This window comes from Cynocephalus volans, chromosome 8, assembly GCF_027409185.1.
Source record: "Cynocephalus volans isolate mCynVol1 chromosome 8, mCynVol1.pri, whole genome shotgun sequence".
NCBI lineage: Eukaryota > Metazoa > Chordata > Mammalia > Dermoptera > Cynocephalidae > Cynocephalus > Cynocephalus volans.
Window position 1 is genome coordinate 130,857,442 of NC_084467.1, and position 23,813 is coordinate 130,881,254.

Consider the following 23,813-nt stretch of genomic DNA (forward strand, 5'->3'; position numbering starts at 1 on the left):
AGAAAACTGAGGCACAGCTATGTTACATAGCTAGCATAAAAACACACAGCAAATAATGGCAGCAAATAGTCAACTTGTTCAAGGTTCCACAGCCAATAAGTAATTTGCTTGTGGTCATATAGCAAGTAAATGACAGAGCTGATATTTGAATCTAGGCAATCTCTGGCTCCACAGCCAGAACTTTTTTTAACCGGGTGGCAGGCTGCCATTTCTATAAATATAGGTAGGTTGCTGGATTAGTTTTAATAGGAGCATGTAGAAGTTCTAGTAAGAGAGTGAATAGACTAGGAAAATTGATACTCTTGCTGCCCAGGTAGTATTAGAAGCTTCTAGTTGTGAGTTTAAAGAGAGATCATGAGAATGGCAGTATTGTGGGCAGGAAAACAAAATATTTTGATGACTGAATATAAATAGCCAAAAAATTGTTTCTAGGGGCAGAGTTCAGCACGTGTTGTAACTAGTTTCCTACTTCCAAGTTCCTGATAGCTGTAGTTAATGTTGTATCAAAGCAATGGCCATATGTAGTTATATTTTTTATCAGAAATATTGAAAGCAAGGATAATTTTTATAAATTGCTCTTTTATTTATTTAGTTCTTCTCTGGTTATAGATGTATATATACTACCAGCATTTTGCTTAACATCTGTTAGCAATTCTCAAGTAATTGGGTGCCATATGCAATAGAATTGTTTATTGTTACCAGGATAGCCAGTAAATTAAGGCTGTTAATGAAACAGTGTTGTGAATGACCCAGTTCTTTTTAAATGTCAGTGTGTAAAGCTAAAAAGTGCCTAGGTTTTTAAGAGAGGAGAAAAGACATTTTCATTCTGCTTGGCCAAACAAGTGGGTGTGGGTCCACTAGAAGCTGAATGTCGATTGAGTTGAATTATACTATGGTAAAATGTTCCCTGGGGACTGTTGACTATTAACCTTAAGGGGGGTATGGATGAATGTGTGTATTCATGTATCGGAAGATATATTCAAACTCCAAAATCTTAGGTAAATCATTAAACAAAATAATCTGAGCCAACAGAATATTTAATCAAGCTGTTATCTCTCTTCATTCTGCCTGCAGTATTGGAAATATATTGTAGTAGGATGAGTAGATGTTAGGAGGCTATCACAGAGATCTAGGGCAGATAAAATTGGTGGCATGGACTTTGGAGAGATTGGGGAAATAAGATCCATTAGACTTGGTGGTGGATTAGTGATGGATTATCGGGCAGAGAGTAATGTCAACAGTAACTCCCAGGTTTCTAGTTTAGATGGTTTGTGGTGACAGTTACTGAGATGGGATACCCTGGAAGACAACCAGGTTTAGGGAGAAGAATGTGAGCTCAGATGGGTACATGTTGATTTTGAGGTGCCTCGGAGCCTCTGGTGCTGAGAATATTTGTGCCTAGGTGATAATGCCTCCAGACAAGAGAGTGAAAGAATTAGGTCACTGGGGGTAAGATTGTGAGAGAGAACTCAGAACACTTAAGAGCTTAGTAGAGGAGAAGCAGTCAACACTGAGGTTTGTAAGGGGGGATAAAGAGGTAGTACGTTGTCACTGAAGCCAAGGGAAACCGAGGGGTCAACAGTGAAAGGATTGAAGAATGTCCCTGAATTTAGTGGCTTGGAGGAGGTCATAAATTACTTAAGTGGAAACTTTTCAAGGAGAGATGGAGAAGCCATGTTGAACTCAGTTGAGGAATGAGTGGGAGGAGAAGAAATAGAGATACTGAAAATACAACGACACTTCTGAGAAATTTGTGCCAGGTAGGAGGCAATATGATATGTGGGCTTGAATAAAGATCTTTTTTATATGGAGGTATTTATTGGAGTTTTAATAGATGTGGATACACAGTGATGATTTATTGACTTCTATATAACATGTAGAATATACTATATTTAATTACTTTTAATTCCCTTTATATGATATTTTACATTATGAGACTCATAATTCAAAGTATCTTTGCATTTAATTTCAGAAGAAATGAATTTAGCTCATTGCACACTGTTGCTTTTAATTAACTCAGTTTTCTACAATAAAGGTATAGAAATTAAGTTACCCTCAAACCATATGTGTTTCTCTTATTCAAAAGTGTAATCAGAGCCAAACATAAAGTTGTGAAAAAGATTCTTCCATGATTGATCCTGGCTCTCTGTGGCAAGCATTTCTTTAGTTATGTCAAACTCAATTGGATAGTGAAGAAGCAGCAGCTGGAAGGAAGTTCCAGGCATCAAATAGTTTACTCAGGTGTAAATCTTTAAAAAATAGTTACTACTCTCCCTCTACCTGACATCTTTTATGGAGTAGATTTATCTATGATGTTTTTTTCAAATTAAGTAAAATTATATATTCCTTTTTTTTTTTTTTTAATTTGGTGGCTGACTGGTACGGGGATCCGAACCCTTTACCTTGGTGTTACAATATCATGCTCTAACCAAGTGAGTTAACTGGCCAGCCCTATATATTACTTTAAATCCATGAGAAAGATGTAAAGAATTGAAATGAATTTTTTTATGTTTTACAATTATGAAAGAATTTAAGGTCATTGTAAATATTTCATGTAATATGGGAAAATAAAAGTGGTACTTTCCCTCTCAATTCTATTACACAGATATTTTGGGGGTATATTCATTCTTAGTTTTTTTCCTATGCATGTTTAAAAGCAGGTTTTTAAATTGTGTATGTGTACACCTCATATAATACTTATATATTATTTTGAAACCTGCTTTTGTCACTTAGCTACATAACTATGTTCTTTAATTGCATTATATAGTATGTTAAATCATATAAGCTGTACTTGTTTCTACTTCATTTTGCTTCAAGCCCATCAGTATTATCAGCTTAGTTTCTCTAATCCAACAATACAAAAGTTTAGCTAGAAGAGGCTGAAAGATAGCAGAATCAGTATAAATCTGATGGTTTATTAAGAATATTAATGGAATGAGTTTACTTTAACTTGCTTGAGTTATGGAAGTTACGGTTTTTTCAAAGATAGGCAGATTATGGCAGTATGGGAAAAGCATGGAACATATTTTCAGAGGAATGGCATGCCAAAACTGGGGTCTGGGCTGGAGGTGGAAGAGTATGTATAATCTGGAGAAGTAGGTGGGAGGCCAATTTTAGAAAATAAACATGTATATTCTATGACTTTTAAGGCTTAAAACTAGAAACCAGAGCTTGGAGTATTAGGCCAAACCAGAGTACATTGTCAGGGTAGGTTTGGAGTCCAGATGGTTGCACCAGGGACAGCTCTAAGAGATCAAAAGTGAGCAGCAAATGTAAGTAGAGATAAAGTCTGAGCAAAAAGAGATAGAACATAGCTCCAGGTTTAAGGTAGGCACCAGGAAAAAGGTGAGGAATGGAATTACATTCACAAGACTTGAAACTGTAATTCAGTTTCTTGATCAAATGGGCAGGTGATCATAGTAGCAAACCTACTATGTGATCGACTTTAGGAAGTGAGATTTTGCTTTTGTTCTGATTCTAAAGATTCTTGGGAATGGAAAAGGCTGGCATAAGGTAAGAGGTAAGGCAACATAAGTTTATTTTGCTTGCCCGGCAAGGTAGAGTTTTATAGGTTCTGGTGATTGTAGGAAATGGCAAGGTCCTTCCTTTAGGGAGTGCTTGCAGTTTTAACAAATCAGGGAGACAAATCCAGATGCTCAAACAATAATGAACTCTTCTTACTAGAAAACCTGTCTTAGGTCATTTTAATCTGGAAGATCCTTGATATTTAACTTTGTGCTGAAACAAAGAATTCCAAGTTAGGTCATTAAGAGATAGACTTTCCCAGGGACCTTTGGATCAGGATGTGACTGCAGCATGAAACCAAAGTATAGATCTACCTCATGCTGCCTATAGTGCCTGCTTTTGGCACCTGGACCAACTCAGCCTGACCTCAGAGAAGGGGGTATGGTCAAGGTGTGATAGGTCTATGATCTGCTTTCAGCATTTCTTCCTGAACCTCATCCCCCACCACACAAACCATTAGTCAACTTGCCATACATTAATCTCTGGGGATTCAGATGATTCTTTTTATGACTTGAAATGCTGCCTAGAAATATATAACTAGCACATTTATTATTATGAATAAGTTTGTAGGATGATTTTAAAAAGTAAATGAAAGGAAGAAACAACTTTCTCTGAAGTAGGAATAACATGGCTCACCAGTAAAGAAGATGAGATAAAAAAAAAAAGTCAAAGGCATCACTGAGCTTAAGCACTACTATTTCACTCCTCCTACCATTTCTCTCTTAACTGAGGTGTACACTTCTTTATAAACTAATAAATATACTTTCCATAGCAACAGCAGTTCAGGAGTCGTAAAGGGAGTGTGAATGGTTTACTTTCTTGTTTTTTCAGGCACAGTAATCTTGGTGGACGACCAAAAGGGCTATCTACTCTGGTGAAGAGTGGTGTTCCTGAAGCTTTGAGGGCAGAGGTGTGGCAGTTATTAGCAGGCTGCCATGACAACCAGGCAATGCTGGACAGATACCGAATTCTTATCACAAAGGTAGGAAGCTCTTTTCATTTTTCATATTATTTTTATGGGATAACATGTTAAAAAATCCTGTTTTTCATAGCTTGCAGAAGTCATAATGCTTTGAACTTCTTTAAAGAATATATTGGAGTTGCTCAGTCAATACTTCTGCCTTTTGTTCTGAACACTTGTTGGATAGTGGTAACCATGCATGTAGCTATCTATGAACGCTTTATGCTTTGGCATTCCTTTTTTCATTCAAGTGAATTTATAATAACTTTATTAAATTGGGATGTATTTATATTTTAAGTGTTTTCTAACTTTTCAACTAACCTTATTGTATGAGATTTATATATATACTCATACATAGTTACACTCATACATATTTACTGTAGTATAATTTTTAAATAAAATTGAAAGGCCTTCTTTGCTTATGTCATCTTGCATTTAAACAATGTGGATAGTTGCCCAGATCCTTATTCTGTCAGGAGCCCTTGGTTCCAATGTAAATTCCTTTGATTATGTTCGGATATCTGATTTTAGAACTAAAGGTTAAGTGTTGGCCTTGACCCTAGAGTCTTCTCTTAGGTGTCACCTCCTAATTTCTTAATCTACTCTAATTCATAGATTTTTAAATAATAGTAACATTTTATTTGTGTTTTTTAAAAACCTCTGTTCATAAGTACGACTTTTGATAATGAAGACTTTGTTCCTTAGAATATATCAACTTTAAAAATGCTTTATCCACAATAAATCCTCCTTAATTTCCTTTCTTCTTTGCTTCCTTTCCTTCCACAAATATTTTCTGAGTGCCTTGCATATTCAGTCATTGCTAAATTCAGATTTTTTTTTAAAAAAAGAACTTTTACCTTTTTTTTAAGATTAGTAGTCTCTGCAGTGAGATATGCAAGATAATCCATTGGTATGTGGGGGGAAATGTCTAAAATTGCATTTGTATTTTTAAAATTATAAACACGAAAGGATATTAAACTATACTAATACTAGGTATGCCATGGTACTTTGGCCTTACTAGGTTCTTGGGTTCCATTGTCACTTGTCCCACATGGCTCAGGAGTAACCTTAGGGAAGAACGGAACTTGCAAATCTTAGAGTGGGATATATTTACTTTCAGAATATTACAATTTTCTTGCAGTTTACTTGTGCTAGTTTAAGTGGATTTATAAGTTATCCGGTTTTAACGTAACCCTCATAAATGGATAACTGGTTTAAAAGATTGTCGCCACAGGATGCTGCATGTCAAGATATTAAAAAAACAAAAAACAAAAAAAACTGTTAATCTTCTCCTTCAAAGAAGAGTTAATGTTATGAGAATGAGTGACAAAGCAGCTACTTTTGGCAATAAACACATGTTGTAGAGAAGGAAATTTTGAAATATTTGGCAATGTAAACATCGTGATTTTGTCACTGAAAACTGCATGCGTTTGTTACTATAAAAACTCTTATATTTTCATACTTAAAAACCTGGAATCAGAAACTTCAAATATGTTTAAAACTTGTAAAAATAGCTTCAGATAATTTGGAGCTGATTGTTAAAAATGTAAACCTAATATCTTCTGATTTATTCATAAGAATACCTAGAGAAAATGGGTAATTTTCTAGCAAAATTTCAACAAAATAATTAATGGGTGGGACTGAAAAAATGATACACTTCTACTTAGGTCTATGGATCTGTGTAAGTCTTTTTTAGATATGATAAAAAATAAATCCATGGATAAAAAAACTGACTTAGAAACAAAATTTCAAATTATTGTTTTATAAACTAATAAAATGTTAAAAAATAATGATCCATATTGTGCGATTCTATTTATGTTAAATGTTTAGAATAGGCAAATCTCTAGAGACAGAAAAAGGCTGATTGCTGGGGGATGGGAGAGGGAAGAATTGAGTGACTTCTGACAGGTGTGGCATTTATTGTTGGGGTGATGGGATGTTCTGGAATTAGATGGTGGTGATGGTTGGGCAACATTGTGAATATTACTAAAAACCACTGAATTATGCACTTGTATGTGGTGAATTTTTATGTTATGTGTTGTTTATCTCAATAGAAAAACTACACAAAATAAAAAAAGGAGTCATATTCAGTATTGAATAATATTTTTGTAGTATTTTTATGAAGCAAAGTTTTTTCATTTTTACCTCTTTTTATATCCTATCTAAATTTTTATGCTTTATAGTATCCATAGTACTGTAGTAGCTTATAATAAAAATAAATACACATATATTGGAAATCATGTTATTGCATATAATAAAAATAAATACACATATGTTGGAAATTTATGCTCAGAAGTTTTTATTGATGGATATCTGATCAAAAATGTGCAGAGACCATAACTCTGGGTATCAGATCACTTTTTCATGTAAATAAGAAACTGTATATTTTTAATGGTTGCTCACGTGGTGGCAGGTACAGTCATACCTCTTTCTCCAGTAAGAGGCTTTGTTGATTCATACCTTTTAAGATTTCAAATTTGGGGAAAAATATAAGGAATACTATCCCATAATATTATTTGTGAACTCCTGATCATGCAGTATATATTCAAATATGTGAAAAAAGTTTTATCTTTTATACCAGTCACCGTGGTAGTTTTGAATACACAACTTGGAGAAAAGCTTTAAGATCGAGAAACAGAATGGCAAAAACATTTTCATTAAATAAAATATATAGAAGACACTTAGAACCTAAGGAACTATATTTCCCAGATCCCTTTCCCTCTGGAATTCTGGCTGGAAGACTGCAGGGAGACAAAAGCCATATTTTTCTCTGTCAGTGGTGGGCAGATATGGAGGCTTTGCAGGGTATGTGGTTTTTGCATCTGCCTCTGGGCGTTTCATTCTCAATCACTTGCCTTCATTCTCTGGTTCTTCTTTCCTGCAGTTTCCTAACCTGAGCGGCACCAGCAACCTTCTGAATCTCTGGACTATAGCTTTGGTGACAAACCTAAAAGCTAGCATCAGTATCTCCAATCTTTTGCTCTTCCAGTGTTTAAGTACCTTAGTCCCTGCATTAAATGCTTTTTGAAATACCTAGAGCAGGTTCTGTTTCCCTGACTGGACCCTGATACACTTAGCATGTAATTGTCACCTTGTCACAAGATGGGTTTTCCATATCCAGCATCATGTTCATAAAAGAAGAAAAAAAAGACAAAGGCTACCCAAATTAGCCAAATTTGAGGCTGAGGGCACAGTCCTCCAGACTGCCACGTCTGTTCAAGACTTCTGACACCAGCTGAAAATTTGGGTTCCCCAGGGCCACCCTTACTTCAGACCTGTTAGCTACAAATTTGTTCATTCCCATAGACTCCCTCAATTTTGATAATTGCTAGAATGACTCACAGAACTCAGTGAAGTGCTATATTTATGATTTATATATATATATATATATATATTTTTTTTTTAATAGCAAATGGATATAAATCAGAACCCGTCAAAAGAAGAGATGTGTAGGTAGAATATAGGATTGGGAGAGTTCCAAATGTGAAGCTTTCATCATCCTCCAGGGCATATTACTTCCTGGCATCATCTTCAAGCTATATTACCCTCCTGGCAACAATTTGTAGCGGTACACACTTGGAGTATTGCCAACACAGGAAGCCCACCAAGCTTCAGTGTTCAGAGTTTTTATTGGGGTTTTATTACATAGATATGGTTGATTGGATTTTCGCCTATCTGGTTGAACTCAATCTCTAGGCTTCCCTTGTTTCCTACCCCGAGGTTGGGCTGATATCACATGGCTTAAAGCCTTAATCCTCTAATCACTTGGTTGGTTTTTGTGGTTTAGCCAAACCCATTCTGAGTCTTTTTATTAGCACAGCTATCAAGGGGCCCACCATGAATTTCATCATTAGCATAAACTATCATATATGGTTGGAGGGGCCTGCCATGAATAACAAAGGCACTCTTAACATTCAGGAAATTCCAAGGGTTTAAATATTACCTCCCATCAGCCTAGACAAAGGTCAGACCTCTCTTTGTTATGTCTGAACCAAGTCTATCATCCTTTTAAAGAGCTTTCCCTTCAGCTCCAATCAACAGCTCCACCAGTATCTCCTTGACCAAAATTCTATTATATGGCTACTATCTCATGGAAAGCTAGACAATATTTTTTAGGATGAGCAGTTTGCTGCTTTACTCCACTCTAACAGCCCAAGTCTGTTTGTTTGTTTTTATGTTTGTTTGCTTTTTAATAAGAAAGAGAGAATAGATATTGAGTAGATGGAGGGGTGAAGGGAAAGCTTCCTCTCCATCCTCTGAAGGTTTGCTTTATTAATTTGCACATGGACTTAGGAGTCCTACAAATATGAGACTTAAAGCTGAGCGTGATGGTTTAGGCTTAAATACATTCTTCATGGGGAATAAGGAAGTGGGAGGCTCTAGGAAATTTGAGGGGTGGTAAATGATCTTTAGGGGAAATGAATGGACCCAGGAGGCAGACACTATCTTGTAAATGATTCTGTTAGGAAAGTGAATGGGTAAGTTACAGGGTGGTGAGAGGCTGAACTGCACTGTGAACAAAGGTTGTTCCATTATATAGATAATGTCTCCCAGGTAATCTCTGAGAGCTGCTCTTAGAAGAATAGATCAAAAGTCTGTGGACATGATGATGATTTTTAGTCTCTTCTCTTCTCCTCCTAGTTATTTGATGAGATTCCTAGGGAGGAGGTCTTAAGACAATTGCATTTCCTTTGGAAAGAAGTTTCCTTAGTCAGATAAGGAAATTCCAGAAGGATTTCCCCCTTCCTGCACTTGGCAGGAGTAGGGAGGAAGTGGAGGAGAGAAAGTCCTTGGTTCTGAGGCAGCTTCTAAGGCCTACCCTTTCTTAGAAATTCAAAGTGCTCAGTGAAAGAAAGTGAACCAAAATGCCAGGTACCAATCAAGCTTTATTAAAGAAAAGGAATCTGCCGGGCTGCATGCAAAATGGAGAGCAGCAACCATCGTTGGGGTGGGAGAGCTTATATGGGCTACAGGGTGCCAAGGGCTGTCTGAAGCAGTCAAGGAGGGGCATTGTGAGGGAGGGGCTTTGCACCCATGCAGAAGCAAAAGGGTTTCTATTTCGCAGAAGTCATGAGGCTTCTTGTAAAGGGAAGAGGGGAGGGATTGGTGGTCATTTTGTGCTTGGCCTTGCCTAAAATGGCACTGGTTATGTTCAAGATCTACCATTTCCCACCTTTTAAGTATAGGGAGAGGGGAAGAAGGGGCGGAGGTCTCTTTCTTCTGAAGCTAATTCCTGCTGGAAATGGGTCTTCACATGAAAAAAATAAAACAATTAGGTGGTGGGGTATTGGTTTCGTGTGGGGAGGCTGTATTCTTCTGGGGAAGGGTCTGTGGTTCTCAGGGGTTGATATCCTCCTCCCAGGAACAATTTGGCAACCTTTTGGTTGGTGAAAGCCTGCATCCACTCCTGTAAGAAATTAGAAAGACACCGAAAGAGGCAAGGACCAAAGAGAAGGATCAGTTCTTGAGGCGTTTGGAAAGAGGGACCAAAGGTGTTAGTTTAAAAGGTACATTGCCGCAGTGAAATTGCTAAGAAGCATCCTACTGATAGGAGGTAAAAGAGTGCCAGGAGAAATCTCTCTATATTGTTACAATCCTTTGGGGCAGCTGCTGCCAATCCTGTAGCAAGTACTTGAACAAGTAATAAATAAAGGTTAGGGAGATGGGGTGGCGTATACTTATCTAGGTTAGGACTAGACTTAGAGTAGCTCTTGTGTGAGCGATGTGAAGCGGGCCTGTAAAAGTGAGAAGATGATCACTGGAGGAAGGATTATTTTTCTTCTGGAACCGGGGAAAGAGTGGAGATCTTGGCAGAGGTTTTGGAGATTTTTAGTTTTGTACGTCCTAAAATGGATGAAGTGTAAAGAGGTGTTGGGTTAGGGTCTGAACTGGGGGGCCCTTCCGGGTTGTTGTTAACTGGCATTTGGGGTAAAGTTTAGTACAGAATTTGCCTGTTCTCGGAGAAGATCCCTAATGAATGAGAAAGTAGGGTGGTACTGTCCTAAAGGTGATAGGCTGGAAGGGAGAGGTGTGGGAGTGAAGGTCTGCCATGCGTGAGTGAAGAGGCTGAGCCCAGTGGGCTTGCGGGGGGCAGCTCGTAAGCAAGTGAGTGCTGGAGGGAGAAGTTGGATCCAAGGGAGGTGAAGTTCCATGGACAGCTTGGTGAGGTGTGTTTTTATGAGGTGATTGGCTTTTTCTACTTTGCCTGATGACTGAGGCCAATATGGTATATGTAAATCCCATTTGATATGTGAGGCCTGTGCTGTGAGTTCTATAATCTGGGAAATGAATGCCAGGCCATTATCAGATTGGAGGCTGGTGGGTAAGCCAAAATGAGGGATGATTTCTGAGGTGAGAGCATACATTACTGCTGTAGCATCCTCTGAAGTACAGGGAAAAGCCTCAACCCAACCTGTAAAGGTATCTACTACGTTTTGAAGATAGTGTGTCCTTTTGTGGGGAGGCATGTGAGTAAAGTCAATTTGCCAATCCTGGCCAGGAGTGTGTCCTCTGGCTTGGTTGGTGGGAAAGGACTGAACTTGGCGGCCACCTTGATTGGAGCAATGAGTACACAAAGGACAATTTTGATTGATTTATTTAAGTAACTTGGCCATGTGGGGAGAATAATATAAGGGCTGAAGAAGGTGTAGTAGGGGTTCATAGCCTATATGAACTGAATTATGGAAATCTAAAAGGATTTGCTCAGTTTGTGTGATAGAGAGGACATAGTGACCGGAGTATACCAGTTGTCCTTCCTCTGTGCTTGCAACTGTTGGAGGTGTTGTATTTCTTGAGGTGTGTATTGGGGTAAGGGCATAGGGGCCATGAGAAGGACCTGAGTGGGAGAAGAAGGGGGGGGCCAGGTGACTGAGCAGCCTGTTATGCAGTTATATCCTCCAGTTTGTTTCCCTGGGCTATGGGGTCATTAGAGGTTTGGTGTCCTCTGCAGTGTATAACCCTAGACTCCTTTGAGAGTTGTGCAGCCTCAAGAAGTGTCTTGATAAGGTGTCCATTTTTTATGGTCCCTCCCTGAGTGGTCATGTATCTTCTCTCCTTCCAGATGGCCGTGCAGGAGTGTAGGAGGTGGTAAGCATACTTAGAGTCAGTGTATATATTGACTCGTTTGTTACTTGCCAGAGTGAGAGCACATGTGAGGGCAATGAGTTCTGCCTGTTGGGAAGTGGTGTTAGGGGGAAGGGGGGCAGCCTCAATAGTTTGTGTTAGATTTACTATGGCATAACCCATCCTGGGGGGGGGTGGGTGTGGAGGTGGCACTCCCATCTATGAACCATGTATGTTGGGGCCACATAATGGGATGCGGGGATATGTATGGAAAGGGATCGAGAAAGAGGTCTAAAGCCTCCGTGCAATTATGTTCTAAGGGTCGTGAGTGTTTTGGGATGAGAATGGCTGGATTTAGGGGAGGGCAAGGTTTAAAGGAGAACTGGGAATTTATAATGAAGGTAAGGTGGATAAGTTGTAGGCAGGAAGGGGAGAGAATGGACATGGCCTTATGGCTGAGAAGGTCTTGAAGATGATGGAGGAACAAATGACTGTTTGTTGTCCAAAAGTTAGTTTAGAGCTTTTTTATGCTAAAAGGGCAGCTGCTGCCAAGGCCCATAAACAGTGAGCTCATCCTTGAGCTGTGGTGTCCAATTGTTTGGAAAGGTATGCAACAGGGGAGAAGATATTTCCCACCTCTTGTCCCAAAACCCCGACTGCCAATCCTTGGGTTTTGGTGACATATAGGATAAAAGGATGAGATAGGTTTGGGAGAGATAGAGCTGGGGCTGCAAGGAGAGTGGCCTTTAATCACTGGAAGGGAGAATGAATGGGCTTTGTGGGATCTAAGGGAATGGCAGGATCCCCTTTGGCTGCCTCATAAAGTGGTTTTGCTATCACGCCAAAGTTAGGAATCCATTGGCAAAGATACCCTGCAAGCCCCAAGAAAGAAAGGATTTCACCCTTTTTGGTAGGAGTAGGGAGATCAGAAATTAAACTCTTATGATCTGTCATTATTTCTCTGGTGTTGGGGGTGAGGTGGACTCCCAAATAGGTGACTGAAGGAGAAGAAATTTAGGCCTTGCTGGGGGACACTCGATATCCCCTGGAGGACAGGAAATTAAGGAGAGCAAAAGTGTGGGCCTGTGAATCCTCATAGGAGGGGCTACAAAGGAAGAGGTCATCCACGTATTGTATTAAAGTGCTAGAGGTTGGAGGAAGTTCAGATAAGTCTTGAGCTAAGGCCTGGCTGGCAGAGTGGGGGCTGTCCCGAAACCCCTGAGGTAGTACTGTCTAGGTGAGTTGTTGGGAATGATGCGTATCAGGATCAGTCCAAGTGACGGTGAACAGGTTTTGACAGGAAGGGCGTAAGGGGATAGAAAAAAAAGCATCTTTGAGGTCAAGTACAGAAAAGAAATGGGTTATTGTTGGGATTGTGGATAGAAGAGTATGGGGTTAGAAACATTTGAGGTTAATGGTAAAACAGCTGCATTAATGGCCTTGAGGTCTTGAACTAAATGGTATACTCCATTAGGCTTTATAACCAGATTCCCCTTGTCTGAGGGGAAGGGGAAGGTGGAAGCCTCAGGGGCAGGGTGTGGGGTGGCCTGTAACAGGAGTATTGTAGCTGGAATTAAAGTGTCTAGGGTAAGGGTAGCTTTGAATTTGGAAAGGATGTCCTGTCCCAGTAAGAGGGCTGGGCATTGAGGAATTATTAAAAATTTGTGTGTGAATTGGGTGGGATGTAGGGTGCAGGAAAGGGGTTGAGTGATCTGTGGGTGGTATTCTGATCCCATGACCCCTACTATTGTTGTAGAGGATGGGGTTGTTGGTCCTGCATATTCAGAAAGGGCAGAGTAAGTGGCCTCTGTATTGATGACAAAAGAGATTGGCTTACCTGCCACAAGGAGAATTACTCTGAGCTCACACGTGGTGATCTCTGTGGGGCCCTGGGCATCATCAGTCCTCCTCTTTAGCAAATCTAAGAAGTTCTGGTAAGGATGGTTGTGATGCCAAGGGCTGTGGGTTGGGGACTGGGCCACTCCCTCTCTGGCGAATGGAACAGTCAACCCCCCCAGTGACCTGGCTGTTTGCAGTGGGACAGGGCCTGGGAGGAGTCTGGGGTTAGGACAGGCCTGTACCAAGTGGCCTGGGTAACCACATTTGAAGCAGTTCCTGGGTGGCTTGCCCAGCCAGCTTTGGAGTGTGTGATAGCATTAGCAAGAAGCTGATATTTGTCACGATCTCTTTTGTATCGGTCCTTCTTCTCCTCCTCCTCACTATTGTTAAAAACCTTTAAAGCTGCATTGAGGAGGTCTCGTTGGGTCATATTTGGACCATCCTCAAGGGTTTTTTTAGTTTTTTTTGAATGTCAGGGTCTGATTGGGTAATGAAATGAGAGTGTAAGAGGGCCATGCCTGCAGAGGAGTTTGGGTCTATGTGTGTGTATTTATGTAAAGCCTCAGAGAGGTGGATTAGGAACTTGCTGGGATTTTCAGTGGATCTCTGTGTGATTTCTCTAAGCTTGTCATAATTGACCAACTCGTTAGTAGTGTGAAGTTGGTGTGTGATCATATTATCCCAGAGATCCCGGTCCCTGTGGCTGGCCTGGTAGTCCCAATTTGGGTCCGTGCGAGGGATGGCAACGGCTCCTACAAGCTGGCTATTATTTTGGGCAAGTAACTCATCTGCCTGTTGTTGGGCCATTATCCAGACATGCTCCCTGTCCTCGGGGGGCAAGGTCGAAGTGAGAATCATGAAAACATCATGCCAGGTGAGATCATAAGACTGGGTGAGATATTGGAATTCTTTAAGATATGTATCTGGGTCAGACTAGAAAGATCCCAGTTGTTTTTCGATTTGGGAGAGATTGGAAAGAGAAAAGGGGATATGGACCCGGACAATTCCCTCCATCCCTGCCACTTCATGGAGAGGGTATAAAGGAGCTGAAGCTGAGGCGGGGTTGTCACCTGATGAAGGGGAAGAAGGAGAGGGGTTGGGTAGCTGAGGATGAAAAGAGGGAAAATGTGAAGGGGCTGGTGGAGGATCTGGAGCTTAAGGAGGTAGTTGGGGAGCAGAGTGGTCTGATGGATCAAAAGATTGATCTGAGTCCAGAAGGGGAGGTTGGGCATGAGCTAGGAGAATTTGAGATGTAGGACAGTATTGACAGAGGGAAGGATGCAATTGGAGATAGAAGAAGGCTTGAACATAAGGAATCTCTCTGGCTTTGCCGTTTCAGTGACAAAAGTTGTCTAGGTCTCTGAGAGTACCCAAATTGAAAGTGCCATTTTCTGGCCACTGGGATCCATTGTCTAGTTTGTATTTAGGCCAAACCTGATTGCAGTAGAAAATGAGGCGTTTGGGTTTAGTGTCTTCCTGGAGGCCAAGAGGTTGGCCCGGAGACAGCCCAGAGGTGTAGAGCATGGAGGAAATAAGATGTTTAGGTTTAAACTGGCCGGGAGAGAGCCCAAGGGCGTAGAACGTGGAGGTATGGATTGTGAGGATCCCATTTAGAGGATGAGAAAGGAGGTGATCAGTCCCAGTAGAAGAAGGGTAACACCAAGGAGCATCCTCATTGGTGTACGCCTTCTTTTTGAGAGAGGAGCCACCAGCTGGCTAGAGGAGCATCCTCCAATAGCTGGGGGCCATGAGAGGGGTTCCCTTGGCCAGGCGCCTGGTCTTTGGGAAGTAGACAGTCCCTTTGTAGAAAGTAGTTGGGGAAACCTGTAGAAGTAGGACAGACCCACTGACTCACCCTGAATTGAGGTCGATGTTGGATGTGTTGGTCTTGAAGTGGCAAGAAGAGAGAGTCCCGGAGGTACCCAGTTAGGCAGGTCCCAGAAGGGCGGCCAGGGGGCCAATCAACCCAAGAGAAGGAATCGTCCGAAGGTCCCAGCCAGGACCCCTCCTGGGTTTTGGCACCAAAATGAAAGATAGTGAACCAAAAAGCTGGGTACCGATCAAGCTTTATTAAAGAAAAGGAATCTGCTGGGCTGCACTCAAAATGGAGATCAGCACATGTCTTTGGGGTGGGAGAGCTTACATGGGCTGTAGGTTGCCAAGGGCTGGCTGAAGCAGTCAAGGAGCATTGCGAGGGAGGGGTATGGCACCCATGCAGAAGCAAAAGGGTTTCTATTTCGCAGAAGTCACGAGGCTTCTCATAAAGGGACGAGGGGTAGCGTTGGTGGAAATTTTGTGCTTGGCCTTGCCTAAAATGGCTCTGGTTATGTTCAAGATCTGTCACTCAGCATGCCAAAGCACCATACTTTGAGGTTCTCTGTGACCCCACATAGACAACTTTCTCTGCCACAGCTTCCTCTTAATAAGGGAAATAGTTGAGATCAATTATCGAATAATTTATTCTAAAAATATATGTAAACTTAGTTTATTTTAGAATCACAAATATTTACTAATTGGCTCTTGAGATTGACTAGCAATATATAATTAAGGTAGTATAGTAAATACTTCCACATTCAGCTTATAAATCTGTGACAACAGAAGATTTTTAATGTTATTTTTATGTTTAACAGTATCATTTATCAAAAACATTTTCATACAAACAATATAGAAATGTGTGGCTCTGATTGTGTGCCTTTATTCAAGCTATTAAGTCATAACATTTCTGTGATAGGTACAATGGTATGTTTGATTTCACTGTCTCCCTTGCATCATTGCCAAAGGTAACAATAAGATGAATAATTTCATTATTTCTGAAAATTATTTTCTCCTTTCTCTATGCTTAGGGCTAGAAAGGAGACAACAAATGCTTGTAGTCAAGACTGTATGTATGTACTTTGGTGGTGAATATACCTGAACTCACCAGCCACTCAGTGGAAAGAGCATGAATACCCAGAGGATTTTCAGTAGGAAGTGTCTGCATGTTTGGCACTGTTGGTCACAGTTCAGCAGCTGTTAGTCTCTTCTTTTGGTCCAGTTAATTTTTCCTGTTTTATTAAGGGAATGACAAGATTTCAAGGTCAGTTAGTGAAATGATTTGGCTGGAACAAACAAAATTGCATTATAAAAACCCTGCAGAGACCTCAGGTTACACAGGGAAGAAGGAATATGATTTACAGAAAACTTAAGATTTGGCTTTTATGCAAAAGTATTCCGTCATCTAATTCCATAGTATGGGCATGCTAGTTTAGAATTTGAAGCCACAAATAACATTCTGAAGCATTCTTTTCAAGGGGGGCGAACATATAGCCAGCACGTTGGATCTAGCTTATTAGCATGCTTTGTATAAACATCAGTAAATCAAAAAGTAGAATAAGACACCTCCAGGTCTGGCCTGTGGCTCACTCGGGAGAGTGTGGTGCTGATAACACCAACACCATGGGTTCGGATCCCATATAGGGATGGCCGGTTAGCTGATTGGGTGAACATGGTGCTGACAACACCAAGTCAAGGGTTAAGATCCCCTTACTGGTCATCTTTAAAAAAATAAATAAATAAATAAGACACCTCTGGCCCAAACTTGTACTTTCTGTTTTGTCATAGCTAACTACTGTATTTCTTACTTCTCTCCTTTATACATTTTAATACCTGTTTGGCCCTCAAATATGAGTATATTTGATTTTGTAACTCCACTATACCATCATGTCAGCCATTTCCTCGGAAGAAGGGACATCATAGTGAGCTTTTTTTTTTTTTTTTGTCTTTTTCGTGACTGGTACTCAGCCAGTGAATGCACTGGCCATTCCTATATAGGATCTGAACCTGCGACGGGAGCGTCGCTGCGCTCCCAGCGCCGCACTCTCCCAAGTGCGCCACGGGCTCTGTGCCATAGTGTGCTTTTAATTGACTAAAAATGTCTACTTCCCCAGCAGAATCTAAAGCTTAAAGACCACAGTGGTTTTGCTCTTTATGGGATACCCTGTGCTTGGCATAGGGCCTGGCATATTCTAGATGATCAATAAAATTTGGTTTTATGCTTCCCACGAGGAACCCAAGGTCATTTGAGAACTTATTCCTATAGTCATTTATTCTTTCTTTTTTTCCCTTTCCATAAAGTGTTAGGCCCTGGGTAAAGCTGATAAAGTATAAATCAGTGTCTTCTTCCTAGGAAACCTATCCATTTCATTGGGGACAGGTGTAAACAATGGGATAATTGCAGCGGCGGGTCCTGGTATACTAGCCTCTATTGTTTTTGCCAGGGAGTAGGTTGGAGTCACTAAGAATGACTGGCCCAAAGTGTTTTGCAGTGGTAAAGCAGTGTGTAGATTGAGTCACCCTGAATTATGGTAGGTCAAGGCTAGAGAGTAAATTGAACAGGGAAGTGGGCCGAGATTACAGTGTGGAATAATCACACTCTATGGTCTTGTTAGTTTTATAATATAATCTACAGAAAATAAAGCTCTATGAATCTTTTTCTTTTTTTTAGTGGCTGGCTGGTATGGGTATCTGAACCCTTGACCTTGGTGTTATAATACCACGCTCTAACCAACCTACATATCTTTTTGAGTGGTAGGAAGTAACTATAGGGACCAAAAGTTTAAAAAAGGATGAAAAACTCTGGACTAAATTCACGTGAAGATGAACCAAGTCAGGAGCTATAGACCAGCTGATAACCTCAATCTGGAGCCAAGGACCAAGCAGGATGCATCAGAAGAGCTGTTATGTCTAAATCTGTGGAGAGTTATGTTGAATCTACTGTGAGCATCACAAGGAGCTTTCAGGAACAATTTGCCTTGGTGAAAGTGGTTGGTCCACGTTAGGAGGAAATGCCAGTGCTCACTACAGAGAGAGAAACTGGGTTCACACCTCAAACTCTATTTACTAGCTTTTGACCTTGGGCACGTTTCTTAACTATCCTTAGTCTCAATTTCCTCATTTGTAAAATGGGCATAATAATGTGTATATTACAGGGTTGTTGTGAGGATTTAGTAAGATAATTCATGTACATAGAAGAAGAGAGTAGAATACTGGTTACCAGAGGCTGGGAGGGGAGGGTTGTTGTGGGGAGGAGAAGAGGTGGGCTAATGGGTACAAAACTATGCTGTCTACTCTCAGTCATTGTGCAGTGTATCCATGTATTGAAAGAAAACACCGTATCTCCCGAATATGTACAAGGAAATGTTAAATAAAGATGATTCATGTAAAGCACTCAGTGCATGCCTAATATAGGGTAAGCACTCAACAGTGATAGGAATCGAGGAAAATTATAAAGTAATATATGCTTAAACATTAAGCAAATGGCACAGAAATACTGTAGGAAATATGGAGATTATTATGGGCTCTTAAGGTCTGTGCGGGTTTCAGGATATCTATCTGAGAAATGGGAAGAAAGGAATAAAACAAGATTTGTATAACACCCTGTTATGTACTTGTGTCACTAATTCATTCTTTAATTTATCAAACAGTAAGTATCTCTTTTGTGTCAGACACTATATTAAGCACTGGAGATATAAAGAAAAGTAACGTCTATACCCTACCCTTGAGTTTACAGTCCGGGGAGGAGATAGTCGAGAAAGCAGAGAAATGGATGTTAAGTACTCTAACACAGGTATATGCAAAGTGACAACGGAGCACAGAGACTGGGTCTGCCTAGGAACAGAGAATGGGAGGCTGTGTTAGGCTGAGGCAGTGCCATGTACAAAGACACAGAGTTGTGAAAGGTCCTGCCATGGTTGAGGGAAGTTGAGCATGACCCAGTGGGGCACTCTAGACTGTAAAGTCTAAGTGAGCAAGGATGGCATCTAGGTTCTGCTCACTGCCATAACCTTAGTACCCAATACTAGGACTGCCCTCTAGCAGATGCTAGATAAACGCTTGCTGAGGGAATTAATGGGGTGTGTTGTGGGCATTATGTCCAGTGCTTTCATATGCTCTTTCCATGTAAGCCTCACAACTTCAGTGATGTGATTCCCATCTTCATCATTGAGGAAATAAGAGGTACACAGCGATTGAGACACACAGTTGCTAAATAGCCGAGTCGGTATTTGAACTCATGAAGTAGAAAGCTCTCAGACTGAAATGAAAGAAAGAGACCATTCCTACTTTTTGTCTTTTAAAGATCCTTTAGCAGGAAAACCTCTTTCTCTGTATTTTAATGATCATTAATCATTAAGAGTAATACAAATTTGAAGAAATAAGAGCAGTACTCTTTATATTCTTCATCGTATGGAAATGAAAATTTATAATTTACTTTAGGAACTATTCTGTTTATATCAGGAGACATGTATACACCTTCCAAGTGAATCAGTAATAGAAAAACGCTAAAGCACCTAACTGCAAGCCATCTGTTTTAAGATGGGCCTTTACATTAGCTGTCCTAAAGTGGACTTGAGGCTGCAACCGCTGTCTGCTGCACATGATTTGTACTACTGAGGCTGAGGGTACCACCGCTGCTGAATCACTGGAAGACTGTACCACATTCTTCTGAAGTATGAAGTCCTTTATTGCTCGTCATTGAGATTTCTTGTTATTCCTATTAAACTAGCATTCCTCATAATTTTTGAGGTGATCTGAAAGGACAATAAAAGGATCATGACTCTACTGCCTCTGTAGAAGCAAGCAAACAAAATTTTGAGCTTCTGGAATGAGGATTAAATCTTAACTGCTGGCCTGAGGAGCCACTGAGTAATATCACATTTTCACATATTCTGAACCGCTTGAAATGGGGAGGTTGTGTGTGTTTTAGGGCAATTTGAATTTTATGTAGCCTAACAGAACTGTGCGTGTAATTTCAGTAATTACATAGCATGTGTGATATAGTTTACCTATCAAATCTGCCGATTACTACTAACATAACACAACAAATATTAGATTATAGTGTTTTGTTCCTTTGTAGAGGTAATCTAATTTGTAACATTTGTACTTTATAGTTTGTTAAAATCAACACACACTTTTAATTGATAAACTTTTAGAGATAACGTTGTCATGAGTCAGTCATCATGAGCCATGAATATACATCATATACCATTTGAATTCTTTTTTTTCCCCAGATGAATCTTCTCTTCCAAAACCGTGTGTGTATATATACGTGTTTGTATGTGTAGTGTGTGTATACTATTTCTTTTTAAAGGATTTAAGTTCTAGTGTTTGATAGACCTGGATTTGAGCCTCACCTCCCCCCATGTTTTAATTTGTGATCTTGGAACAGTATCCCAACTTTTTAAGCCTCAATTTCATCATTTCTGTAGCAGGTATAATAGTAGTACCTACTGGGATTGTTGTGAGAACTAAATAAAATGATGGAGAGCTTGACACATAGTTAAGTATTCAAGTTTAGCTTCTACTGTCTCTATCAATGTGATATTACATCATTACACCATGAACAATAGTTAATAGTAATGATAATAGTAATAATGGATATTGGTGACAGCATATGTTTCTACTTATTTTTTTGACAGCTGGCCTGTACAGGGATCTGAACCTGTGACCTTGGTGTTACCATGTTTCTACTTTAATATGTGTGTTGGACAACTTCTGGTTACATAATTTTCACAAGAGCACATGATGTGAATAACTGCTGATGGAACTGAAGTATGACGTGTCAGATTTGTCTTTTTCTGTTTTCGGTTTAGTTTTTTTCTTTCCCTGATTGGTAAATATCATGGAGTATTTGAATCCTAAAATTTGACTTTGTGGTGATTATATAAATTGTTATTTTAGTGATTGTGCAAATTCAAGTATATCATAGAGTCAAAAGATATTCTCTAAAAACACTCCTAAAGACTGATATAATCGACAATGCAAGACATGTATTAAGCAGTCACTTATTAATTCACCCATTCATTCAGTAAATCCTAATTGGGCATCTTTTATGGGCCAGACTCTGTATGGTTTCTAGGGGCATGTAGATGAAAAGAGTTCATACTCTTGGGAGTACAGCCTAGGGAAAACCAGGTCTGTGCACTGAAAGATCAAGTATGCATGGATAGATGAAATATATTATGATGCTAGTCATAATAAGTGTCTTAATCAACTATGTGTAATACAGAAGAGGTAATGACAGCTCTGCTTGGGTGAACCAGGGAAGGCTTCACAGAGAAGAGGATGTCTGAGGTGGGGCTTAAAGAATAGTCTGAGCAGGATAGAGGAGGAGGTGAAGTGTAAGGAGTGGCTTATGTAAGGATTCAGCTACCATTTAGTGACTTAGCTTGGGTTATCCAGGGAGCCTTAGAAAATGAAATCGGTGTGCTCCTTCATCTCCCACTCCCACCCCAATTGGCCAGCTACATCCACTGTTCATGGATCAGTGCTTGTCCCCTTGTTAAATAGGAAGAACTTAATACAAGTATATTCCTGTTAGAATGCATCTGTATAAAGAAAAAGCTCAGAAAATATATATCATATCAAAATGATATCCCAAGAAAATATTTAATTGGTCATCTAGGGTTGATGTAATAGAATTTTAACCAATAATATTACAGTATATTAAGTAAAAGTTTAAGTCCCTTTTGTGTGCCAGGTACTGTGGTAGGATGCTAATGCATATTAATTTTTAAAATCAGCGGAAAATCTGTCACCAATTGGCTAAAATAAAACAGTTTAAACTTGCAAAGAAGAAGCTCAATTTTGTAAACCTATATCAGAAAGCAAAAAGGGCAATAGTTGCTGCCAAAAATCCTTTTTGGTATAATAAATAAAAAAACAACCATGAGAGTGGCCTGTTTTAAGATTCTGCAAATTCCCTTCTTATTGAGCATTGTATGGACAGATAGAGCTTCACTGTGTTTATTCCTGTCAGATTATTGGTACTGCTCAGAGTAAAGCCTGTCTTCTCTCTGTTCTTCAGTGTATTATTGTAGCAGATGGCTTTTAATAAAACATCTAGCTAAAGAAAGTTTTTTACTTTGGTTTAGTGGAATGTGCTATAATTATAATGCTGGAAACTCTCAAGAGGAAATGTTTAAATTGGTATTTTTCTTATGATTGAATAACATTTAGTGAATATTTAATTGAAAAGCCAAATTATAGTATCAGTTATATAATTTTTTATTTGGTAGGTTTTCACAACTAAATTGAACTTGTATGTCATTTAACCAGGTAAATGTTTGCTTTTTCTTTACATGGTTTACTGAACTTAATTTTTTAAAATTGACAGATAACATTGTATGTTTTTATTTATCTTTTAAAAATTTAATACAGTTTGTTAGTTAAATAACACTCAACACAGATTTCATTGAGAGAGCATTGTTTAATTACATGGCTGTTCTGTTCTCCAACATCACCTTGTCTAGTTGTAGAAAATGAGTTTTTGATAGAATGAGGTTATTCCAGCTGGGTCTGTACCATTGGTATTTATAAGAACTTTTGTACTGGTACGTTACTGAAGTAGCCGTAAAATTTAAAAATTTCTAAAGAAAATCTTTGGTTCTTTAAAATTTACTAACCAAAAAAATAAGGTGAGCAAACAGAATATAAAGGGTATCCATTGTATTGTAATGTAAATGCTTTGAACATGTAGTTACTGGAAGATCTTTATTAAAGGAAACTAAGAATTAATAGAGATTCTTTAAGAAAATATAACTTTTAGTCTCTCTTTTCTTGCATAATAAGGGTAGTGGTTTCTTACTAAATAAGTATACCTTTGTTTATTATTATTTTTTCACAGCATAATTTTTATTAAATTTTCTTAGTCCTCTTCCCTTGAGGTCTTTCATTTTCTATTGTATGTAAATATATATACATGTATAAAAACTATAATTATATGTGACTGAGAAGTAACAGTTTTCCTCTCAACCCCCCAACACTGAGGTTTGTGTAAAAATTTAACAATATATTCTTAATTATTTTTATGTATTTAAGTGATGTGTTCTATTACTAGATATAAATATAGCTTTTGCTATTCTTTAAACATACTTAATAGTTTTGAGGTAAATTAAGGAAAAAATTTTCTAATGCTACTTTCATTTTCATATTATGTAATTAGAGTAAGAGGATATGTTTTGAGAGAGGACTTTTGAGGTTATTGTTGAGCATAGATCATTCTGTGGCATAACAAAATCTATACTATTTTATAGCTATACCTACACTTATAGAATTAAGGAAAAGAGAAAAGGATGATATTTTTCTTAAATCTCACAAATTTTCACAAGCCTGGGATTACACTCTTGGATCCCAATTTCATGATAACTTTTTTGACCTTAACACATATTTTGTAGAACATATTTATGTTTTATTGGGTAATATACTGTCAATAAGTTTTCTCTAGGGCTTCTGCTTTGACTTTACTTGTCCGTTCAAATTTATGTGTGGATGTGTTTACCATTAATTAGCGCCAAGGTGATGGAAGGAATAGTCTGTAGGTACCAAAAATCCCTCTTTCGTACCCCCACCCCAAATATATTATACATTTCTGCTCATGTTTTGGTAACAG

General features: G+C 39.1%; 1 protein-coding gene across 9 annotated transcripts in view; it reads left to right on the forward strand.

Moving 5' to 3' along the window:
* Window positions 1-23,813, forward strand: part of RABGAP1L (RAB GTPase activating protein 1 like) — a 646,375-nt gene that overhangs the window by 176,317 nt on the left and 446,245 nt on the right. For all 9 annotated transcript variants that reach the window (XM_063104460.1, XM_063104464.1, XM_063104465.1 and 6 more), the window contains one exon: window positions 4,357-4,507. In XM_063104460.1, the coding sequence (XP_062960530.1) occupies window positions 4,357-4,507 (151 nt within the window). The remainder of the gene's footprint in view (window positions 1-4,356; window positions 4,508-23,813) is intronic.